Source organism: Gymnoscopelus braueri, assembly GCF_963280865.1.
Source record: "Gymnoscopelus braueri genome assembly, chromosome: 14".
Taxonomy (NCBI): domain Eukaryota; kingdom Metazoa; phylum Chordata; class Actinopteri; order Myctophiformes; family Myctophidae; genus Gymnoscopelus; species Gymnoscopelus braueri.
In genome coordinates, this window is record NC_137619.1 from 26,166,340 (window position 1) to 26,185,933 (window position 19,594).

Genomic DNA, 19,594 nt, shown 5'->3' on the forward strand with positions numbered 1-19,594 from the left:
TATGGTAAAAAAAAAAAAGAAAACTTTCTTAACTATCACTGCAAGACATTATATCTTTTTAATTGTTACATTGAGTGTTCATGTGTGTTTGTGCATGTGACATGCCTTAAAGCAAACTTGCTTCAAATGTGGTCAGCCCTAAGTTCCCTCAGCCCTCATTGGGGTTGGGGTTAGGGTTGGTGCATCCTCATTGTTTCCATGCCATACTTTAGCTAAACTAACTTATTTTTCTAACTGTCCCCCCCCCCCCTCCTTTCTTCTCTGTCATCAGATTGCCTTCTCTCAACACAACAGCATCATGGACCTGGTTCAGTTCTTTGTCACATTCTTCAGGTAAGGTCCCAACTCCCAACTGGCTTTAATATTTTATAAAATGCTGACACACATGTTTATCATCATCCCTTGCCCAGGGACAAGTGTCTCCGAGTAAGAATAACTACTTGTAGTCCTACCACCAGTTGTGAAACACTAAAGTACATAAAATTGTTCATTTGAAAGTCGTGTCTGAAAATACGGGTCCATTTGGTTACATTTGTTCACTGTCAGAGTTACAAATGGATACATAAACACTTGAGGATTTCACTGTGTAGCCTGACATTGCCAGACAAATAAAAACATTTGAAATAGTCTGGAATCTCTCAGTTCATTATAGAAGAATGAATGGAGATGAATAATACAGTACTGATGTAGCTCAGAGTGACACATGTGACACATGTCACTCAAGTTGGGCGGTGCCAGTCCATTATCAGGCAGGAAACAATCGTGGCCTGGTCACAGATTTTCGCATGTTATAGCTAGTCGGTAGTACACTAATATGTTTCTGTCAACATTTGAGGAGAGAAATAGGCAACGCAGTTATATAATCTTGATTCCTATTTGATCAGTTTTACCTACCTGTTACTATAGTGAAATAAAAGTAAGATAAAACCAAAAATCTGTCTGGAAATCTGTCTTAAGGCCACATTTACACGGCAACGATCAAAATAGAAAACGACAAAGTGCCAGTGCGTTCTCACTTTTTATTCTGCGTATACACGGTGATGCAACAGTGATTGAAAACGCTGTAGTGTGCATGCCAGGTGGCTAGGTGGCGGTGTGACGCGCTGCCAGATAGACCAGTTACGCATGCGTTGAACCACTCCCGTTTATTTACATCGATGTAATAGCGCACGTGGCGTGAGCCATGATGTCACACGTTTCTCCCGTATTGGCCGTTTACATGGAGACTGAAGGCGGAGCGTTTTCAAAGATTTCCACTCTGCAAGGGGGTTTCATTGTATTGCGTTTTCAACCCCCGAAAACACAGTTGCCGTCTAAAAGGAATGCCCAATCTGATATTTTATTTTGCCGTTTTCTCTAGAGACCGTTGTTGTCTAAACAGGGCCTAAATGGGAGGGGGGCCAGACGTACCACTACCAGACGTACCATGTGGCCCAGTCAGTGTTCTTTTCCTGTCTAAAGCCAGCAGCAGACAACAGTGCAGAGCTTTTGTCTCTGTGATGTTGACTGGTTCTGAGATGTTTGTCCTCGGAGGGCACACAAATCTCACGACGGGGGACAGAAGATCTAATGAGAAAGTTTTGGGGGAAAGACTGACAATGGAGTCTGATTTCTGCAGGCTAAATCCTGCCACTCAGCCCACAACTGTGTCTGTACGAGAGAGAGAGAGAGAGAGAGAGAGAGAGAGAGAGAGAGAGAGAGAGAGAGAGAGAGAGAGAGAGAGAGAGAGAGAGAGAGAGAGAGAGAGAGAGAGAGAGAGAGAGAGAGAGAGAGAGAGAGAGAGAGAGAGAGAGAGAGAGAGAGAGAGAGAGAGAGAGAGAGAGAGAGAGTGTGTACGTGTACGTGCGTGAGGTGTGTGTGTTAGTCTCTTGTCTGGCTAGTAGTTGCTCTACAGTGAACAAGACTGTCACTGATGACATCATCATGGTCAAGTGGTGCGTTGACTTGAGTCATGTTATGTTCTTTACATGCAGTATGTACAAAATGTGATAAATACATGAAACATAGCTTCTGTGCATCTCTTTCTCTCTCTCTCTCTCTTTGTGTTCTCTCTCTCCTTCCACCCACCGTCTGTCATGTCTAAACAAGGCAGAGAATAAAGGGGATGGTGATAATGAAGTGGCACTTATGGCGCTTCCTCTCCTCCCAGTCTTGCTAATTGGTGACATTGCAGTTCAGCTTGGACCAATTAGTCTTCTGCTCTCCACGCTTGATTAGCAATTAACTGTCCTCTTCTTCTCACTTTGACTTTCTCTCTGCCCGACTGTCGGTTTCTCTCTCTGTCTGTCTGCCTGGACGCTTGACTGCCTGTCTCCCTGCCTGAATGCTTATCTCTCTATGGATGCCTGTCTCTCTGCTTGACTGCAAGTCTCTCCTCAGTCTGTCTTCCTTAAACACTTAAGCTTAATACAGTACAGTATACTTCATTGTACGACGAAAATAGCCAATCTACAAACTCACAACAAGTCACAAATATAGTGACGAGTTGTGATCTTATAGGTCAGATATTTTAGCTATTTTAGAATATTGTGATTTTTTTTACATTCTTTTTTTTTTGAACATTTCCACCTGTATAATAATGGCATGCCTAAAATAGAGACGGCAGGTTGTAAGTAGTTAAGCCTGATAAGTCTGTCGTCTCTCCTATTCTCCCTGCCTTTGCCTCTCGAAGCACTGGAGATGGAACTTCTTTTTTTTAATTCTTTTTTTTATCGCTTTTATTACAGAAAACATACATGTAGTAAAAAAATCACACCCTGTGTGAAGTGGGCGGTGTCTTGCTAGCTAATCACAATACTGAATGGAGTCAACCAATCATGTACAAAAGATAAATACATTTATTGAAACACTCTTTATGATGGACGAAACCATAACTTGAAAAAAACCAATGTTTGGTTTTTTTCAAGTTATGGTTCCTTATATAGGGCTATGCACATGTGTCATGTGACACTGGCCAATCACAGTCCTGAATAGACTGTGATTGGCCAATCACAGCGCAGGATAATTCTACAAATTTCCTGGGCCCAGATCACAGCGCAGGAAAATGTACATTTTTCCAAATCTCACTTATAGGGGCGGTTTCACCGCCCAAAAAAGGAGGGGAAAAAATAGTATATCAATCAAACCAATCAGTCAGGATTCACATGCCATGAAGTAACAGCCTTCTATACAGTCGGCCAGGGGTAGCCCAGATCGTAACAGGGAAGATTATTAGAAAAATAAAAGTTAGGATTGTACCCTTAGCCCCCCCAACGAGTTAATCTGGAGGGAGCGCGTTTTTGTTTGGAAATACATGTATAAGAGGAAGGGGCCCCAGATGGAGTAAAACATTACTCACGGAACTTCTGTGTCAGATTTGAACCTGTAACTGGTGTGTGTTGCTTGTATATGTGTCGACTTGTTTCCCAATAGGCTATAAGCTGTGCGAATAATGTTGAGAGAATAGACTATTGATTGTGCTTTTTTCCCCCTCTTTTTTGTGGGGGGGTGTTACACTGTGTTGTCCAATACCTTGGATGATTGTTTTTTTAGTGTGTGTGTGTGTGTGTGTGTGTGTGTGTGTGTGTGTGTGTGTGTGTGTGTGTGTGTGTGTGTGTGTGTGTGTGTGTGTGTGTGTGTGTGTGTGTGTGTGTGTGTGTGCGCGTGCGTGCGTGCGTGCGTGCGTGCGTGTGTCTGTGTGTGTGCGCGTGTGCATGCATCCGCATGTGTGTGTGTGTGTTCTGGAGTCAATTTTTGCTGTTGTTCGATAGCAGAGGGCTGACTGACGAACCGTGGTACCCTGCTAAAATGAGTAGATTGCTGAATTCACACACATATTGCAGAATTTGCACACATAAGCATGTACACGCACACACGCACACACACACACACACACACACACACACACACACACACACACACACACACACACACACACACACACACACACACACTCAGTATCTTCTCACTCCCCCCGTTGTTCAATCAGTTCGATTCCCATTACTTGTGCCTGAATGGTCTTAAACCCAAAGCCATATGCAGGCTTACTGGAGTGTTAAACAAACCCATAGACAGTGCAGTCTCATCAAGTCTCTCCTCTCCTCTCCTCACCTCTCCTCTCCTCTCCTCTCCTCTCCTCTCCTCTCCTCTCCTCTCTGCCTAACAACAACACTCAACAGCCTACCATCTTCTGATGGTTCCATGTCTGACTGTTGCCACGACATAATACAGACGTAATGTGTGAGGGTCTGATTGGACCAGGCAGGGCATGGTGAGACTGGACAGCGGGAAATCACCATAATGGAAACACTGGACCAATATTTGCGTCTAAAAGACAAGTAGTGTCTAAAAGTAGTCTGCCGTCTGTGAAGTATTACTTTGTGTGTATTGGTGATTGGCTTGGACTACTGAGTCTTACTTCAACAAAGATGAAAAAGATGTTTCACTATTCTTTCACACGTAAATGTTGTGTCAGTGTTGCTATGGATTTAAAAAAAATGTGTGGAAACAGCTCTCCATAGTATCATCAAATTGAATCACTGCAGCAAGAGATATCAGTGAGCGAACAATTTCACAATGTCAGTTGACAGTGACACTGTGACTGCGGATCCTAATTATGACAGGGAAATGGATGGAAATGGATTTTAAGTAATTATACATTTTGTACGTGTGTGTGTGTGTGTGTGTGTGTGTGTGTGTGTGTGTGTGTGTGTGTGTGTGTGTGTGTGTGTGTGTGTGTGTGTGTGTGTGTGTGTGTGTGTGTATTTTTTCATGAATTTATCTTGCAGCTAAGAGTTATGCAAATTCACTATCATATTCATTATATTATAGTAACAAGCATCAACTAAAAAAGCAATTCAGCTGATAAAATATGAAAACCCTTTAAAATCCTTTTTCTCGAAACATGTCTTTTGCAAAAGTGTAACCTTTAACGATCCATAACTTTCACTATAATTATTTCACCGTAATTGTTTGGTGGATTCAACAAGTGATCTTTTTGCAGCTCAAGGGATTGACAAATGATTTTGATTTAGGAGTACAACCCATACACTAATTATTTTTCTTTTTTTATCCCACAATTTTGTAACCCATTTTTCACCCAGTGCCAATGCCTACGCTTGTAATCCTGGGCGCTACTCTCTCTCTGCCAGCCTGGGGAGAGCCCCGAACTGAGCTCATGCTTCCTTCAACGCATGAGGAGGGAGCAGGCCGCTTCTTATCACCTGACAGGGGGGAGTTTCCCCGGTAGAACGTAGCGCGTGGAAGAAACACGTTATTCCAAACAGTTCCTTTCCCCTCCATCAGGCGCCCGGGCTGACCTGGGGAGGCAGTAAAGAGACCTGAATTACTGCATGTTTTTCGTGAGGGTACATACCCTAGGGCAGTGTATATCAACCTTTTTTGTGCCAAGGCACACCTGGCATAGCCAAAAAATCCCAGGGCACACCTAGATATACGGTATATATATATATATATAATTATATATATATATACGGTATATCTATATACACACACTAGGGGTGTGCCGACTAATTTCACGAAACGATACGATACGATATTGGGCACACAACTTCGATACGATTTCGATACGATACGATACACACTTTTTTATCATGAACATATATGGGGGAGAAAAAAAGCAAATGCAAACAAATATTTCTGTTTTTGCATTATTCAGACATGCAAACTTGTAGCTTTTCAGCTTCCACTAGCCGTTTTGAATCCAAATAGGGCAATAGTGTGACACCTGACCCGATTTTTTTTTTTTTTTTTTTTTTTTTTTTTTCAAAATTATATTCTTTCAAACCTTCTTCAAACGGCGCGGCACACCTCAGCAGTAGCCCCGGCCCAAAATTGGGACGTTTGCCAGGGTTGATATATACTGCCCTAGGGGACACGGGGAGAACATGCAAACTCCACACAGAAAGGCCCTTTCGCAAACCCCACCTAGGAGCACTGATGACGTGGAGGAGCGAACGCGTCCACAGCGTCCCCGGCGGGAATCAGCCGTGAGGCGACAGCGTTACCAACTGCGCCCCCGTGCCCCCTTAAGTAGGACTTCTTTATTGACCAAGTATCCCCCATGGATCATATCGAAACGTCATATCTGATTAATAAAGATCTAAATTAGCCTATATCTCTGTGAATGGGTCCAATTGAGAGTGCACACTCTCCGTCAAATGAACAGTGATCATTTGACTGTGTATTTTGCACTTAAGTCAGCGCCCCCTCTCGATGTGAGAATAGTTACAGTACTTCTCCACACAGGATATTCCCACAGTTCAGCAGCAGCATGTTATGGAGGGGCTTTCCTATACGGCTGATGTTGTGTAATTGGTGAATACTGTGGTTTTTACGGCCTGTGACCGCATCCTCTTCAAGAGGCTGCCCCCTGGAAATGTCACGCTCATTATAGCACTAATACCCTTTACCAATCTGTCACACACACATAGAGCCTTTCACCCTCAGATGACACATCTCTCTCGCTCTCTCTCTCTCTCTCTCTCTCTCTCTCTCACACACGCACACACACACACACACACACACACACGCACACACGCACACACACACACACACACACACACACACACACACACACACACACACACACACACACACACACACACACTGTGATGAAGGGCATGATTGTTTGAGAGCTGCTGTTATGTGAGGTTTGTAATGGGACTTCCTGTTGCTACGTCGTCTCTGGATGCACTCGTTTCAAGCTCTTGTAAGAAGCTGTGCTTGAAGAGAGAGGAGCTTTGTGTTTGACTAAATAACTTTGACCCCAGGGTTTGTGTGTGAAGTTTATAGGGGAGTGTGTGTGTGTGTGTGTGTGTGTGTGTGTGTGTGTGTGTGTGTGTGTGTGTGTGTGTGTGTGTGTGTGTGTGCGTGTGTGTGTGTGTGCGTGTGCGCGTGAGAGAGAGAGAGAGAGGGATCCACCAGTCTTTGTTGGAGTGGACAGTCGTGACCTCCCTTTGCCCTAAATTTTCCAGCTGCTTGTGGTTGCTGCGGTTCAGCATCTCACCGTAAAATCTCCCAGAATCCACCTCCCATGTGCTCTGTCCTTAACCTCAGCCGTCAGCTCTAGAGTCAGGACTGCAACAGAGCTGTGTACATGCAATACAGATACTGCGCACTGACTCCAGAGTAACATATTTTTAAACACTATGAAACTTGAAACTACATACAGTACGTAGTTCATTTGGAAAGAATGTAATTTCAAGTGAGATTACCCTTCTGTGGAACACTCCTTGTTTTTCCACATGCAGAAGAGGTCAAGCCAGGAGTAAACATTAGTTGCCCTCAGCTCCTGTGCACTCCACTGGGATAATTTGGAAGTGTGTCTCGGTTCACCGTTGCGTTCATACCCTTATTAAAACAAAACAAAACAAAATGTCCTAGTTCCTAGTTCCTTTTAGATGTGAGTGTACACAGTAAAATCCTTAGTGTTAATTTATCCATTTGTATCTGAAAGTATACAAACGGAACCAAATGGACCGTAAGGCTCCATTTGATTCAGTAGTGTACTCTCAGAGTTAAATATAAAACTGAGGATTGTACTGTGTACATGGTGAATAAAGTGATTGTGGATGTGACTTACTTAATTCCTTTGCTGTGTCTCTCTGCAGTTGTTTCCTGTCTCTGCTACTGGTGGCGGCCGTGGTGTGGAAAGTCAAACAAACCTGCTGGGCCTCACGACGCAGAGAGGTACGACACGGTACCCGTCATGGTGTGTGTCTGTGGGTGTTTGCTTGTGGGTGTCCATGTCTCCTTGTGTGTGTTAGTTCATACTGTACATGGGGAGAGTGTACACATGTAGTTGTAAATTTGGTTCCATTTGTACAATCTCACTTACAAATGGATAACTTAACAGAGGGGAGAAAGTGTGCCTATATATTTTGCACAGGCAGCATTGTATTTGTGTTTGACGTATATTGTGCTGCTATGTCGGTATATTTGATACGTGTGTGTGTGTGTGTGTGTGTGTGTGTGTGTGTGTGTGTGTGTGTGTGTGTGTGTGTGTGTGTGTGTGTGTGTGTGTGTGTGTGTGTGTCTGTGAGTATGTGTGTGAGTGTGTGTGCATGAGTGTGCGTGCAGTCCTGTTTGTTTTCCATGATGTCACCAAAACCTTTTTGGACGATGTTTCATTATAAATTATGTGGCACATGCAAAATACACTATTTTGTGCCACTGCATGTAAACTGCTTCTTGCGCACACACACACACACACACACACACACACACACACACACACACACACACACACACACACACACACACACACACACACACACACACACACACACACACACACACACACACACACACACACACACACACACACACACACACCCACCCACCCACCCACCCACACACACACACACACACACATACTGTACACACACACACACACACACACACACACACACACACACACACACACACACACACACACACACACACACACACACACACACACACACACACACACACACACACACACACACACCGTGTGTACATTTGCTTAATGTCATCTGCTCTGGCATTAAAGATAGATAAATAAATAAATATATAAATAAAGTGAACGTGCATTTAACGAGCGTCACCGCGACGATAAACAAGGCCATTCCCCTTAATGAGTGCTCCTCATAACCAATTAAGTCAGACAGAGTGACAATAAACGAAGCGGAATGGTGTGATATATCACTTAAAGCCTTTGGCAGATGCCACATCCTTTCATTTTTCCTACATGTGCACCCGGGACACGCACGCACGCACGCACGCACGCACGCACGCACGCACGCACGCACGCACGCACGCACGCACGCACGCACGCACGCACGCACGCACGCACGCACGCACGCACGCACGCACGCACGCACGCACGCACGCACGCACGCACGCACGCACGCACGCACGCACGCACACACACACACACACACTCACACACTCACACACTCACACCAATACCTACCTCCTCCATCAAACTGTTTACTGCTGGTTGCTGGTTTTTCCTGTGTTGCATTCTTTTCTTTTCTTTTTGACAATTACAAGATTTGGCATTTAGCTGATGCTCTTATCTAGAGCGACCAAAGTGCAAGATCAGAATAAATGGTATGAGCCCTTGTTAACAAGCAACAGGGTAAACGGTCACGTAAGTACAGTGCAAAGACAATTAAGTGCTACAAAGTAACTATGGGTACCGTAAACCTCAAACTGAGCATCTGAAATGACATACACAACATACAGTATTGTGAACAAGTACCCACGATACATCTGCATAGTGTAACTAGCATGTATAAAAAAGGCAACAAGAAGGGATACAAGGGATGAGGAGTGCTAGGGGGTGAGGTGGAGTCTGAAAAAGTACCTTCTCAGACTGTGGCTACAAGCGTGTACACTGGGACGTGCTGTTCCTCTCTGGTCTTTTGTGAAGATGATCTTTTGTTTCATCAACAAGGTGTAAACCATGTAGGGTTCTATGCTGGAATGATGAGAGGCTGCTTGTTTCACAATAAAACCCAGCAATACTGCAGAGGTGACCCCGACAGATCTGGTCTGAATTTTTGCGCAGTGGCTACATGCACCGCATGCTACATTTTACTGTTTCTAATGAGATAACGCCCAATTAGCAGGAACCGTTTATAGCTTCTAAATCCGTTTGGGGGCTCGCTTCATAACGATGCTCCCTGTGCTTGCCGAGAGAAGAGGAGCTATAAGCTGTTTGTGTCGTGGTGCTGAAATGCTGTCTTCATGCTCGACTGCGTCGGCTCATAGGCTGTGTGCCATTGGCGGCCACCGGCAGGCTAATGCAGGTCAGACGGCAGCAAACTGGAGAAAAAAACTAAAGCACCAAACAGAGTGGAAGTGATGGAGCGCAGCAGGGCAGCAGTGAATGGGCAGGTCACGGCCCTCACAGGTCAAAGTGACTCATGTGTTTGGGTCATCTGTCTGTGTAGCTGTGCATGTTGTTGATTTTTGGCTATGTGTGTGTGTGCGCAGCCGCAAGCAAAAAGTAGTCAAACTGCAAAATGCAAAACTGCAAAATGTATTAGTCCTTATCATAGTGTAGATCAAATGTTATTTCATTATATAGCTTGGTTGGTATAAACCTCAGAGATCAGAATTAATCTGCCTTTCTTGGCACTTCCAGGCCAGACAGTTTGTAATCTGCTTCAGAAGTTTATTTACACCGAAACATTGAAACATAACAAGGAAAACGCATATTAATAGTAGGCTACAAGCAAATTAACAGGGGCAATATGCAATGTAATGCAAGTGTAGAGTTCTGACTGACTGACCCTCATCCATGTGCACAGACATTGTTGCACATTTGCCCATTGTCAGCAACATCTAAAAAGATCCATAGACCAAGCAAGTCCCATTTTGGACTTCATTTATTTTTGTTACAGTGCAGTGATCTTGTTTAGGATGTACTGTTTTTGTTAACTGAATTCCACCGTTATGTTCATTCACCATACCATGAAAATTCACACATTTATCACTGTTCAACTCAACGTTTCTTTACACACTTGAATTATGCTGCTATATAGAATGTAATGGTAGGCATGTTACAGCATAACACGTGTCCAGTAAGAACTTCAATGTTTCAGTGTTTAAGTTTGAATGAGATTGAACTTGATGGAATCATTGCTGTGTTATTTCCCAATGGTTATGGATTGTAGTGTATATGTCACAGGTAAATTGGCATTCCAGGTAAATTGGAAGTGGAGCGCTTGTTTTTAGGTGCGGGGCTGCGAGGCGAGGCTTTGATGCGAGGACGACAACAATAAGATAGCAACCAGGAAATACAATCACCAGCCTCAGTGGCGCACTTCGGTAATCATTGGACTCCCCATCCACTACCACTGGGAGTCTGGGTTTGACTCCTGCTTGAGACATTACTTTTTCAAACAACCGACTACTTTTTTTCGCCGATAAAGTATAGTTTTGGACCATGACGGAGGCGCGCCGACTCAGCAGACCTTGAGGCCGAGGCGTCGCGCCCGAGCGCCTCCAGGCGCGAGTGCCCGCGACGACCGGCCGATGGTCTGCTAGTCGACTAAAGCGCCGTCCGAGTTATGTACCGATAAGCACAGAATCGTAAATGATGTTGTGGGGACTGCGTTTGCCCCAACTGCCACTCACTGCACTAACATAGCCCGCCAGCACCGCCCCCTCGCCCCCTTGTGCTTCAACTGCATGGAATATGGCTGTTCATCGCGGGTGTGTGTGTGTATGTGTGTGTGTGTGTGTGTGTGTGTGTGTGTGTGTGTGTGTGTGTGTGTGTGTGTGCGCGCGCGCGTGTGCGTGTGTGCGCATGCGTGTGTGCGTGCTCGTTTGTGCGCGTGTGCATGCGTGCGTGGTGTGGGGCTCATGTCTGGCTTGCATTGCCCTCTAGCGTTGATTCTACTGAATTGCCTGGGGGGGTGGGGGGGGGTGAAAACAAGCGCTTCTTTTCCAATTTACCTGGAATGCCAATTTACCTGTAACATATACACACTACAATATGTGTTAATTTAGCCATATTAGAGAATTGCTAAATTAACTGTAACTAAGTCTGGTTGTAACCAAATGGATAAATGGACCGTTATCCATTTGGTTACATTTGTATACTCTGAGAGTTAAATACATGTGGATATCTATACAGCTATGATGAAGTGCTTCACTTTGGCTGTCGACATGAGTTGGCATGGTGTGTGTGTGTGTGTGTGTGTGTGTGTGTGTGTGTGTGTGTGTGTGTGTGTGTGTGTGGGGTGTGGGTGTGTGTGTGTGTGATGTATGGCTTGCATGTATCTGTGCGTATCACAATGAATACACATGTGGCTGCCTGTGTGTGCAGCCACGGATGTACGCTTGTACTGTATTATGTGTATGAAAACAGAGCCATTAATTATGTGTCGTTGAGCGTTTGGTGTTTCCCTGGTGTGAATAGTTGTATTTATCTGCTGGAGGGCCGGCCATCGCTGCTACATTATTTATGAGCCAGCCTCTTGTATCGCAGACAGCAACCGCAATGCTGCATTTACAGGACACCCCCCATCCGTCCCGTCCCGTCCCCGTCTGTCTGTCTGTCTGTCTGGTGGTAACTGTATTGCTTCTTTGTTTCGCATGTTTGTCTTTCTCTCTCTCTCTCTCTCTCTCTCTCTCTCTCTCTCTCTCTCTCTCTCTCTCTCTCTCTCTCTCTCTCTCTCTCTCTCTCTCCCATATCTCTCTCTCTCTCTCTCTCTCTCTCTCTCATATCTCTCTGTCTCTGTCTCTGTCCCTCTCATAGTCTGACCCTGTCTCTCGCTCATTCAGTCTCAATTTGGGTTGGTTGGTATGACAGTAAACTTATGACAGCAGCTGGTGTTTTCGTATAACCAAGGACATGTTTTAATTTTTTTTTTACAGAATATGAAAGTGCAGATTGTAAGCTTTTAAATTTAAATGATATGTCATACATACAATCTTTTGTTCAAAATAAGCAAAAGATTTAGTTTATTTGAATGAGCTTATTCCAAACAATATGAAACTTAAATTTCCAAGTCAAGGAGAACAAAATACTCACATTTAAAAGTTTTATTGGCTCACATCAATAGAAAAACTGTTTTTACAATTGATGTGAGGCAAAAAAACAAAAACAAGTGATGAGTATTTTGTTCTCCTTGTCTTGGAGGTTTGAGATGTACTACGTGTTTCATGTTTTTTGGAATATGCTCACTGGATTTTGAAAATGTAACGTCTTTTCCTAACTCGTGCTTATCTGAATGTTGGTACACTTCAAACCAACTAGCAGAGAAAATCCCTGTCAACGTTAATGAGCTATTTCACACTCACATGCAGGTACAGTAATGGTTTTGTTTTGCCAAAGGAGTCAGAAATACATAAACATCTGGTCAAGAAGCACACATATTCCTGCAGGCATCAGACAGGCATCAGACATTACAAAATGTTCCAATCTTATCAGCCAGGGAGAAGGTACTCTGATGTTCTGTAAATATGTAACACCTGCGCACGCACACACGCACGCATGCACTCACTCACTCACTCACGCACACACACCCATACGCACGCACGCACGCACGCACGCACGCACGCACGCACGCACGCACGCACGCACGCACGCGCGCACGCACGCACGCACGCACGCACGCACGCACGCACGCACGCACGCACGCACGCACGCACGCACGCACGCACGCACGCACGCACACACACACACACACACACACACACACACACACACACACACACTACTGTATATACAATTTATATGCGCTACAGTATATACAATTTCTATACACTTTACAGTACATGAACTATATACAATACACTATAGTGCAGAGTCAGAGAATGCCTTCCCCTGTTGACCCCCCCCCCCCCCCCTTGAGTGTACATTGGAGTGCCCGGCTAAGCCGGCTGCACCACAAAGGATTTGAACCCCTAGTCTCCCCAGAGCGTGAGAAAGAGATTTTGAGTGGAACTCTAAATCATATGTACTGCATTAATGGAGTCAACAGGGTAGGAAAAGGGTACTAACTGAACATTTTACTGACGTTGGGAAAACAAGCGGCAAAATCAGGCCAAATGAGAGTGTTCCAGAGCACTGTCTCTGTTTTATCTGTCATAAAAGCTTTCCGTCCAATTTACTTGATGGGCCATTTGATTTGAATGAACTTGCCCTGTAAAATATGAAATGCCTGCACATTGCTGGTTGTGTGATAAAGGAGATGCATATGTTTCCATGTTAAATTTGTCGGGAAAGCACAGCAAGATAATAACCAGCCACTGGGTGTGCTGGTTATTATCTTGCTGTGCTTTGAGCACTGAGGGAGAGAAAATCAAAAAGGGATAAATCATCTATTAAATCTATTTTCACAATATATGATATATATATATATATATATATATATATATATATATATATATATATATATATATATATATATATATATATATACATACACATACATACAGCAAAATCATTCAAAACACATTGTCTCCAAATATTTTCTCAAAAAATAAATATAATTACAAAGAGAGGCACACAGGCAGAGATAAAGCCGAGTGTTTCTTCATTACTACTAGCTAATAGGCCTTTGTGAGCCAGCGGGTCCCAGCATCACTTAGCCTGCACCATCGAGCGGCAAATTAACAATGCTAATCAATGGAGCTGAATGCTGTGTTTTTGTCATCTTCCTGCACTGATGTATTTAGTGCCAGCCTGATTATTACAGAGATAAATTGCTGAGGCCAGGCGCCTCTGGGGCCCAGAGGGAGAAAGAGATGGTCAATAGGCCTAAATATGTCTAATATATAACCTCCATTGTTCTGCAAGATGAGTGTGTTCTCTGTGTGCGAGCCAGTCCTCATTCCTTATTATGCAATTGGATTGTTGACAGTCTTGCTCTGGGGCTAGAATTGAGATGGCCAGCATGGGCTTGTGACTTAATACAGAATGATATGTTAAACTGACATCTAAAAAACAACAGAGCAATATTGTCCGGTAGTACAACCATCCCTGATGTTGTCTGCTTACATTATGGTGATGATCTGCATGGGCATACATTGAGTTCTAGGGGTAGAGGTGACCAATCAGCACAGCTAAAATGTACCAGCATGCTGCTCAAGGAAAGAATGGCAAATATTGGCGAAACCACCAAACACGGATGGTTTTGTTGAATTCACGGTTTGAGTAAACATTGACGTTTTTCGGACACCTGCCAACTTATTCATATTTGACCGACTACATCAAACACGAGATAGACTTGGGTAAATACTGCGAAATCCTACTTTGAGGGAAGAGAACAAGTGGTGATTTAAATGGAACCCTGTCCTCGTCCCTCCCAGTGAACTGTAGGGTTCCTCAGGGAAGCATCCTAGGGCCGTTACTGTTCATTCTATACATTAACTCTTTGGGTCCTTTCAGACGGCAAGTGGCTATGTAATTCATTTTCAATGAGAGGCGCGGGCGATTATTTGGGACTCGCAGAGAAGTTGAGGGGCGGTGAGGCAGGCGGGCGCGGCCCGTGAAATTCTCACGTGTGCTCGTTTGTGCACACGCGCGCGGGCGGTAAGAGCTGGATTGTGGTGAGCTTTTCATTTCACCGCACCGCGCAGGAGGACAAAACAACAATGATCGCGGCGCGATCCGAGCGGTAACGCACACGTGGACCGCTTACCGTCTGTCACGACCTTAAGCCTGCCAACGACGAGATTTCTCCTCAAATTCTGCCTATGAGAATGACGAGATTTTGTGTGTTCAGTGGTTTTCCACCAGATGGCGCTGTTCGCTACCCTTTGAATGATGCTTTCACTGCCAGATGACGACAGACCCGGAATTTAAAACCTGGAAGAAAAAAAACGGCTTGTTTACTTTCTGTTTATTTCCTGTGGGAAAATGCCTATATCTCCGTTCCTCTTGCTTTACGGCAAAACAAGGCACATTCAACTGGCCACAGCTGTGCAACGGGGATTTTTTTTTCGGGACTCCCGAGATCCCCGTGCGTGTAATGAGGCGATCTCCGTGAGGACGGCTGGTCATGGATAATATTCCATGATTTTACAAAGGTACAGTAAAATCGCTAGTTTTTGCTGGTAGTGGGGTGACACTATTACGCTATGTACTCTGGCAGTTAAAGAGTTAACGACATGAAATCAGCCTGTAACTGCATTTTGTTCTTGTTCGCTGATGGCTCAGCACTCTTGGTCTTGGAAGCAAGTTGAGGAAGCCCTTAGTTCTGAACTCTGAAAAATCTGCACTTGGCTCTCTGATAACAAACTGTTATTACACCTTGGTAAAACAGAATCCATTCTTTTCGGGTCCAAACCTTAGTAATGACAATGACTTTAAGGTCAGAGTTGATGATAATGTAATCTCTCAGAAGTACAGAATAAATTACCTATTATTATTATTACCCTAAGACAGGGTTAAGCACATATCGATGGGTTTGGTATTTAAGATACTCAGAGGTACAGTGCCCTCATATCTGGCTAACTATACTTCTCCCAATGTGAGTGACACCCACAGCCACAACACCAGAGGGAGCACCTACTGTATGATCTGCCCCCCCCCCCCCCCCCCCCAATTTAGTCACAAAAATACAAGTTCTGCTACTCCGCCACCAATGTGGCCAATGTCCAAAGTCCTGAAAAAGCATCTGTCAGAAAACTGCAAGTGGAGATATTAAATGCCATTGAAATGAGGGGTCATACACTGCCTCCGTTTTTCCTTTTTCCTTTCCCTCCTCTCTAAATATAGCTAAATATAATATTAACACATGATGACATGTATTAATGTGTTAATATTCTATGCTCTGTTGATGAATTGATACATAGGACCACAATTGAAACAAGTCTCCAGGACTTTTTGTATTTTATGTGACTTTTTGTGATTTTTATGAATAAATTATTGAATGGCATTCAGGCTTAACTCATTCTGCTTAACGAAATCAGGCTTCAACTTGACATATTGTTACCTCACTACTTGGCTGGTCAGCAATAACTACATTGGCAGTTATGGATTCACATGCGATCCGTCGGGGTTGTTCCACGACTTGAGCAAAGCGTAGTCTTTTTTCCAATGACATTTTTTCATACAATTTTCTCTTCCCTGGCGGTAGAGAAAATGGGGGGTTGGGTCAACACGTAATTATCTTCTTTTTGCTTACTTATGTACATTGCAATTCACTCTGGGACTGAGTTTTTAAACTGTTCAAGCACCATCAAGTTACACAACTGATCAAAATCTTCCACATTCAACAAAGAACACCAGCGACTAATGTGGGTCACCAAAACAGGCAAACGCAATATATAGTGTGTTTCCCTTTTTCCCACTTCCTAAATTGCTAGCAATAAGCCTCAGGGACTAATTCATGCACAGCAGACTTAACCGTTGCCTCGCTACTGCCACATGTGGTCAACAAAGAAAAAGCTTCCTGAGTGTGTCCAAACAACACATACCACAGCAAGACTGTGGTCCAGATCAACTCAGCCCCTCGCGTCTGCAACTTGTTTAAAGTGAAAAGAGATTGAACCTCTTTCCCATAAAATGCAGGCACCAAGCTCAATCTATCTAAAATATCATGTGAACTACAATTTCCAGAGCCGATTCTTCCTGTCACCCAATTTACCTTGTTTAATTAAACTCTCTTGCATTCTAGGTCCAATTCAGCCCTTTCCTTTTGCTGTCTCATCTTTTCCTTTTTCAATTGACATTGTGTAATTTTTTCCAGTGTCAATTCTGTCTGCTGTCGTACCCTTTCCAATTCCAACTTTCTCCTTCTCTAATTGCATTCACAACGTGACAATGATTCTTTCTGCACTTCAAAAATCTAAGCTGAAACAGAGAACCACCTCAGCCACACCAGCAAAAGTTCGTCTCATATCAATTTGCCTTTATAATAGCCTTAACATTGTACTTTGTCATCTTTGTCACCACAACTTATATTATAATTCTTAGCTTTGATCGATTGATTGAATACTTTATTAGTCAGAGTTTTGAGAGAAGAATCCTGCCCCAAATTATTTGATCGACTTTCTTGATAACTTTTGATGCAATTTTTTCACCAGTTTGTCAGTTTGTTGTCAAGAACACAGCCCAAATACTGTAGGTAACCTCTTCTTTGCTATCTTACCAATCAATCTTTAGTACACAGTCTAACAATGCCTCTGATAAAGCCTCAACAAAATGATATACTCTTGCAATGACTAAAAACAACAGACCAATGCTCCAACAACAACGAGTTCCGATAAACAAAATAACGTACAGTATACAGTATTCTGTAGTGTGTAACCAATGTATCAAAGCAACCCTGTGAATTAAACCTCCCTTTTAACTGCCTACCTCAATCGACATAACAAAAGTAACACCAAATTAAAATTAAGAGTTCCAAAATAACGTGGTGTGGTATCAGGGAGAAGAGAGAGAATTACCTGGATGGGGATAGATTTATGCACCCTGAAGACAGTGAACAGCTACCGCCAATGCCTTTATTGCCTCCAGCTCCAACCAACCAGGGACCAACAACACTGAAAGACACACACAACCCACATAAGCCCTGCATGGCAGAGGCCCCCACAATGTTCTGCATAGGACCACAGCATGCAATAGAATACAAAAAACCTCTTCCAACACAACAAGAAACATTGCTCCTGTGGCCATTGCAACATTGTGAAGCACCAATCATGGGTATAATTGTGAAAAAGGAAAACAAGCAGAGAAAGGTGAGAAGGGAAAGAAAATTTCATGATTAGCACCTCAGCACGACAAAATAAATCAATTTCCAGGTCGACACAGCCTTAGAGATAAAGGAATAAAGTAGCACTTTTTCGGTCATATAGGGGCGTGAAGAAGCGTTATGAAGTGTTGATTCCTTGAAGTTTGTCCTGACTCTCCAGAGGCCTGCTCCACTGGGGCCCGGCCTGCAGGAGGCAAAAGTGGGATCTATTCAGCGTTAATTATGGATCACAACCACGGGTATTAATAGAACGCCCCTGCTTCATGTTATAATTGCTTATTGCTCATACTTCAGTTTTTTCTTTTTTTTCTTTTTTCTTTTTTACGAACAATCGTTTTTGGATGCAAGATCAAACAATCAGAAATCTACTTTGAAATTCTAATGCCGTGGCTGATGCATGGAGACAGGATGTGCAAGATGTCTTTGGTTTTCCATAATAGGGTTGGGCCTCTTAAGAATTGTGTGTATGCATGTGTGGAGGTTGTTCCAAAACCAACATTGTTAATATCGCCTCTCAACTTGTGATAAATAAGTCAATAGACCAACAAATGAATATCCCAAAAGACAGACTAGAGAAGAAGGACAAAACTAAAACCCTGTTTAATATATGGTGTGTGTGTGTGTGTGTGTGTGTGTGTGTGTGTGTGTGTGTGTGTGTGTGTGTGTGTGTGTGTGTGTGTGTGTGTGTGTGTGTGTGTGTGTGTGTGTGTGTGTGTGTGTGTGTGTGTGTGTGTGTGTGTGTGTATGTACACATGTACTGTATGTATACTATGTATCATCTTTGTCTCTGAGCTGAGCTGCCTGGAGGCTCTCTTACACAATACCACTTCACTTTGTTATTTACACAACAGCAGAAGGGGGCGATAAGTTTAGTTTCTATACTTAGTCCTTTTAACTTGATTTTGTATGACAAATAAAACAAAGGAATATTGTAACGCTAACTGGACGTAGCCTCGTGTAGCCAGACTATATCACTGCGTGGATATGAGTCTGGTGCTTCCATGAGGACGTTTTTTTCCCCAAGGGGGCGGGATCAAAACAATGGCCCTCGACGCAATTGGTTAGACCTACAACCAACTACCAATTACAGTCTCCCATATTCGAATACTGGGCCCTGATTGGTCACTCACGTCTTCTGGAGCAGGAAATGGATTCTCTATGGAGCAGCAGACCCAAATCGCAGAGTGCATTTTTTGCAGATTCGTCTGGTCCCAGGCTAAACTGGACGAGTATATTACCACGAGGAGCTGTAATGTAAGAAGTAATGTGATATATTAATGTATAACCGACAATTTGATATTTCGGATATTATTTTCAATACATTTTGGTGTTCCTGTATAGTGTGCATGTGCCTGATAGTCTGGTCTTCTTGGTAACATTGGGTCACATGT

General features: G+C 43.5%; 1 protein-coding gene across 1 annotated transcript in view; it reads left to right on the forward strand.

Moving 5' to 3' along the window:
* LOC308099846 (attractin-like protein 1) overlaps positions 1–19,594 on the forward strand; it is a 404,123-nt gene that overhangs the window by 267,615 nt on the left and 116,914 nt on the right. The window contains exons 26-27 of the mRNA XM_080448665.1: positions 272–333; positions 7,611–7,689. Coding sequence (XP_080304791.1) covers positions 272–333; positions 7,611–7,689 — 141 coding nt within the window. The remainder of the gene's footprint in view (positions 1–271; positions 334–7,610; positions 7,690–19,594) is intronic.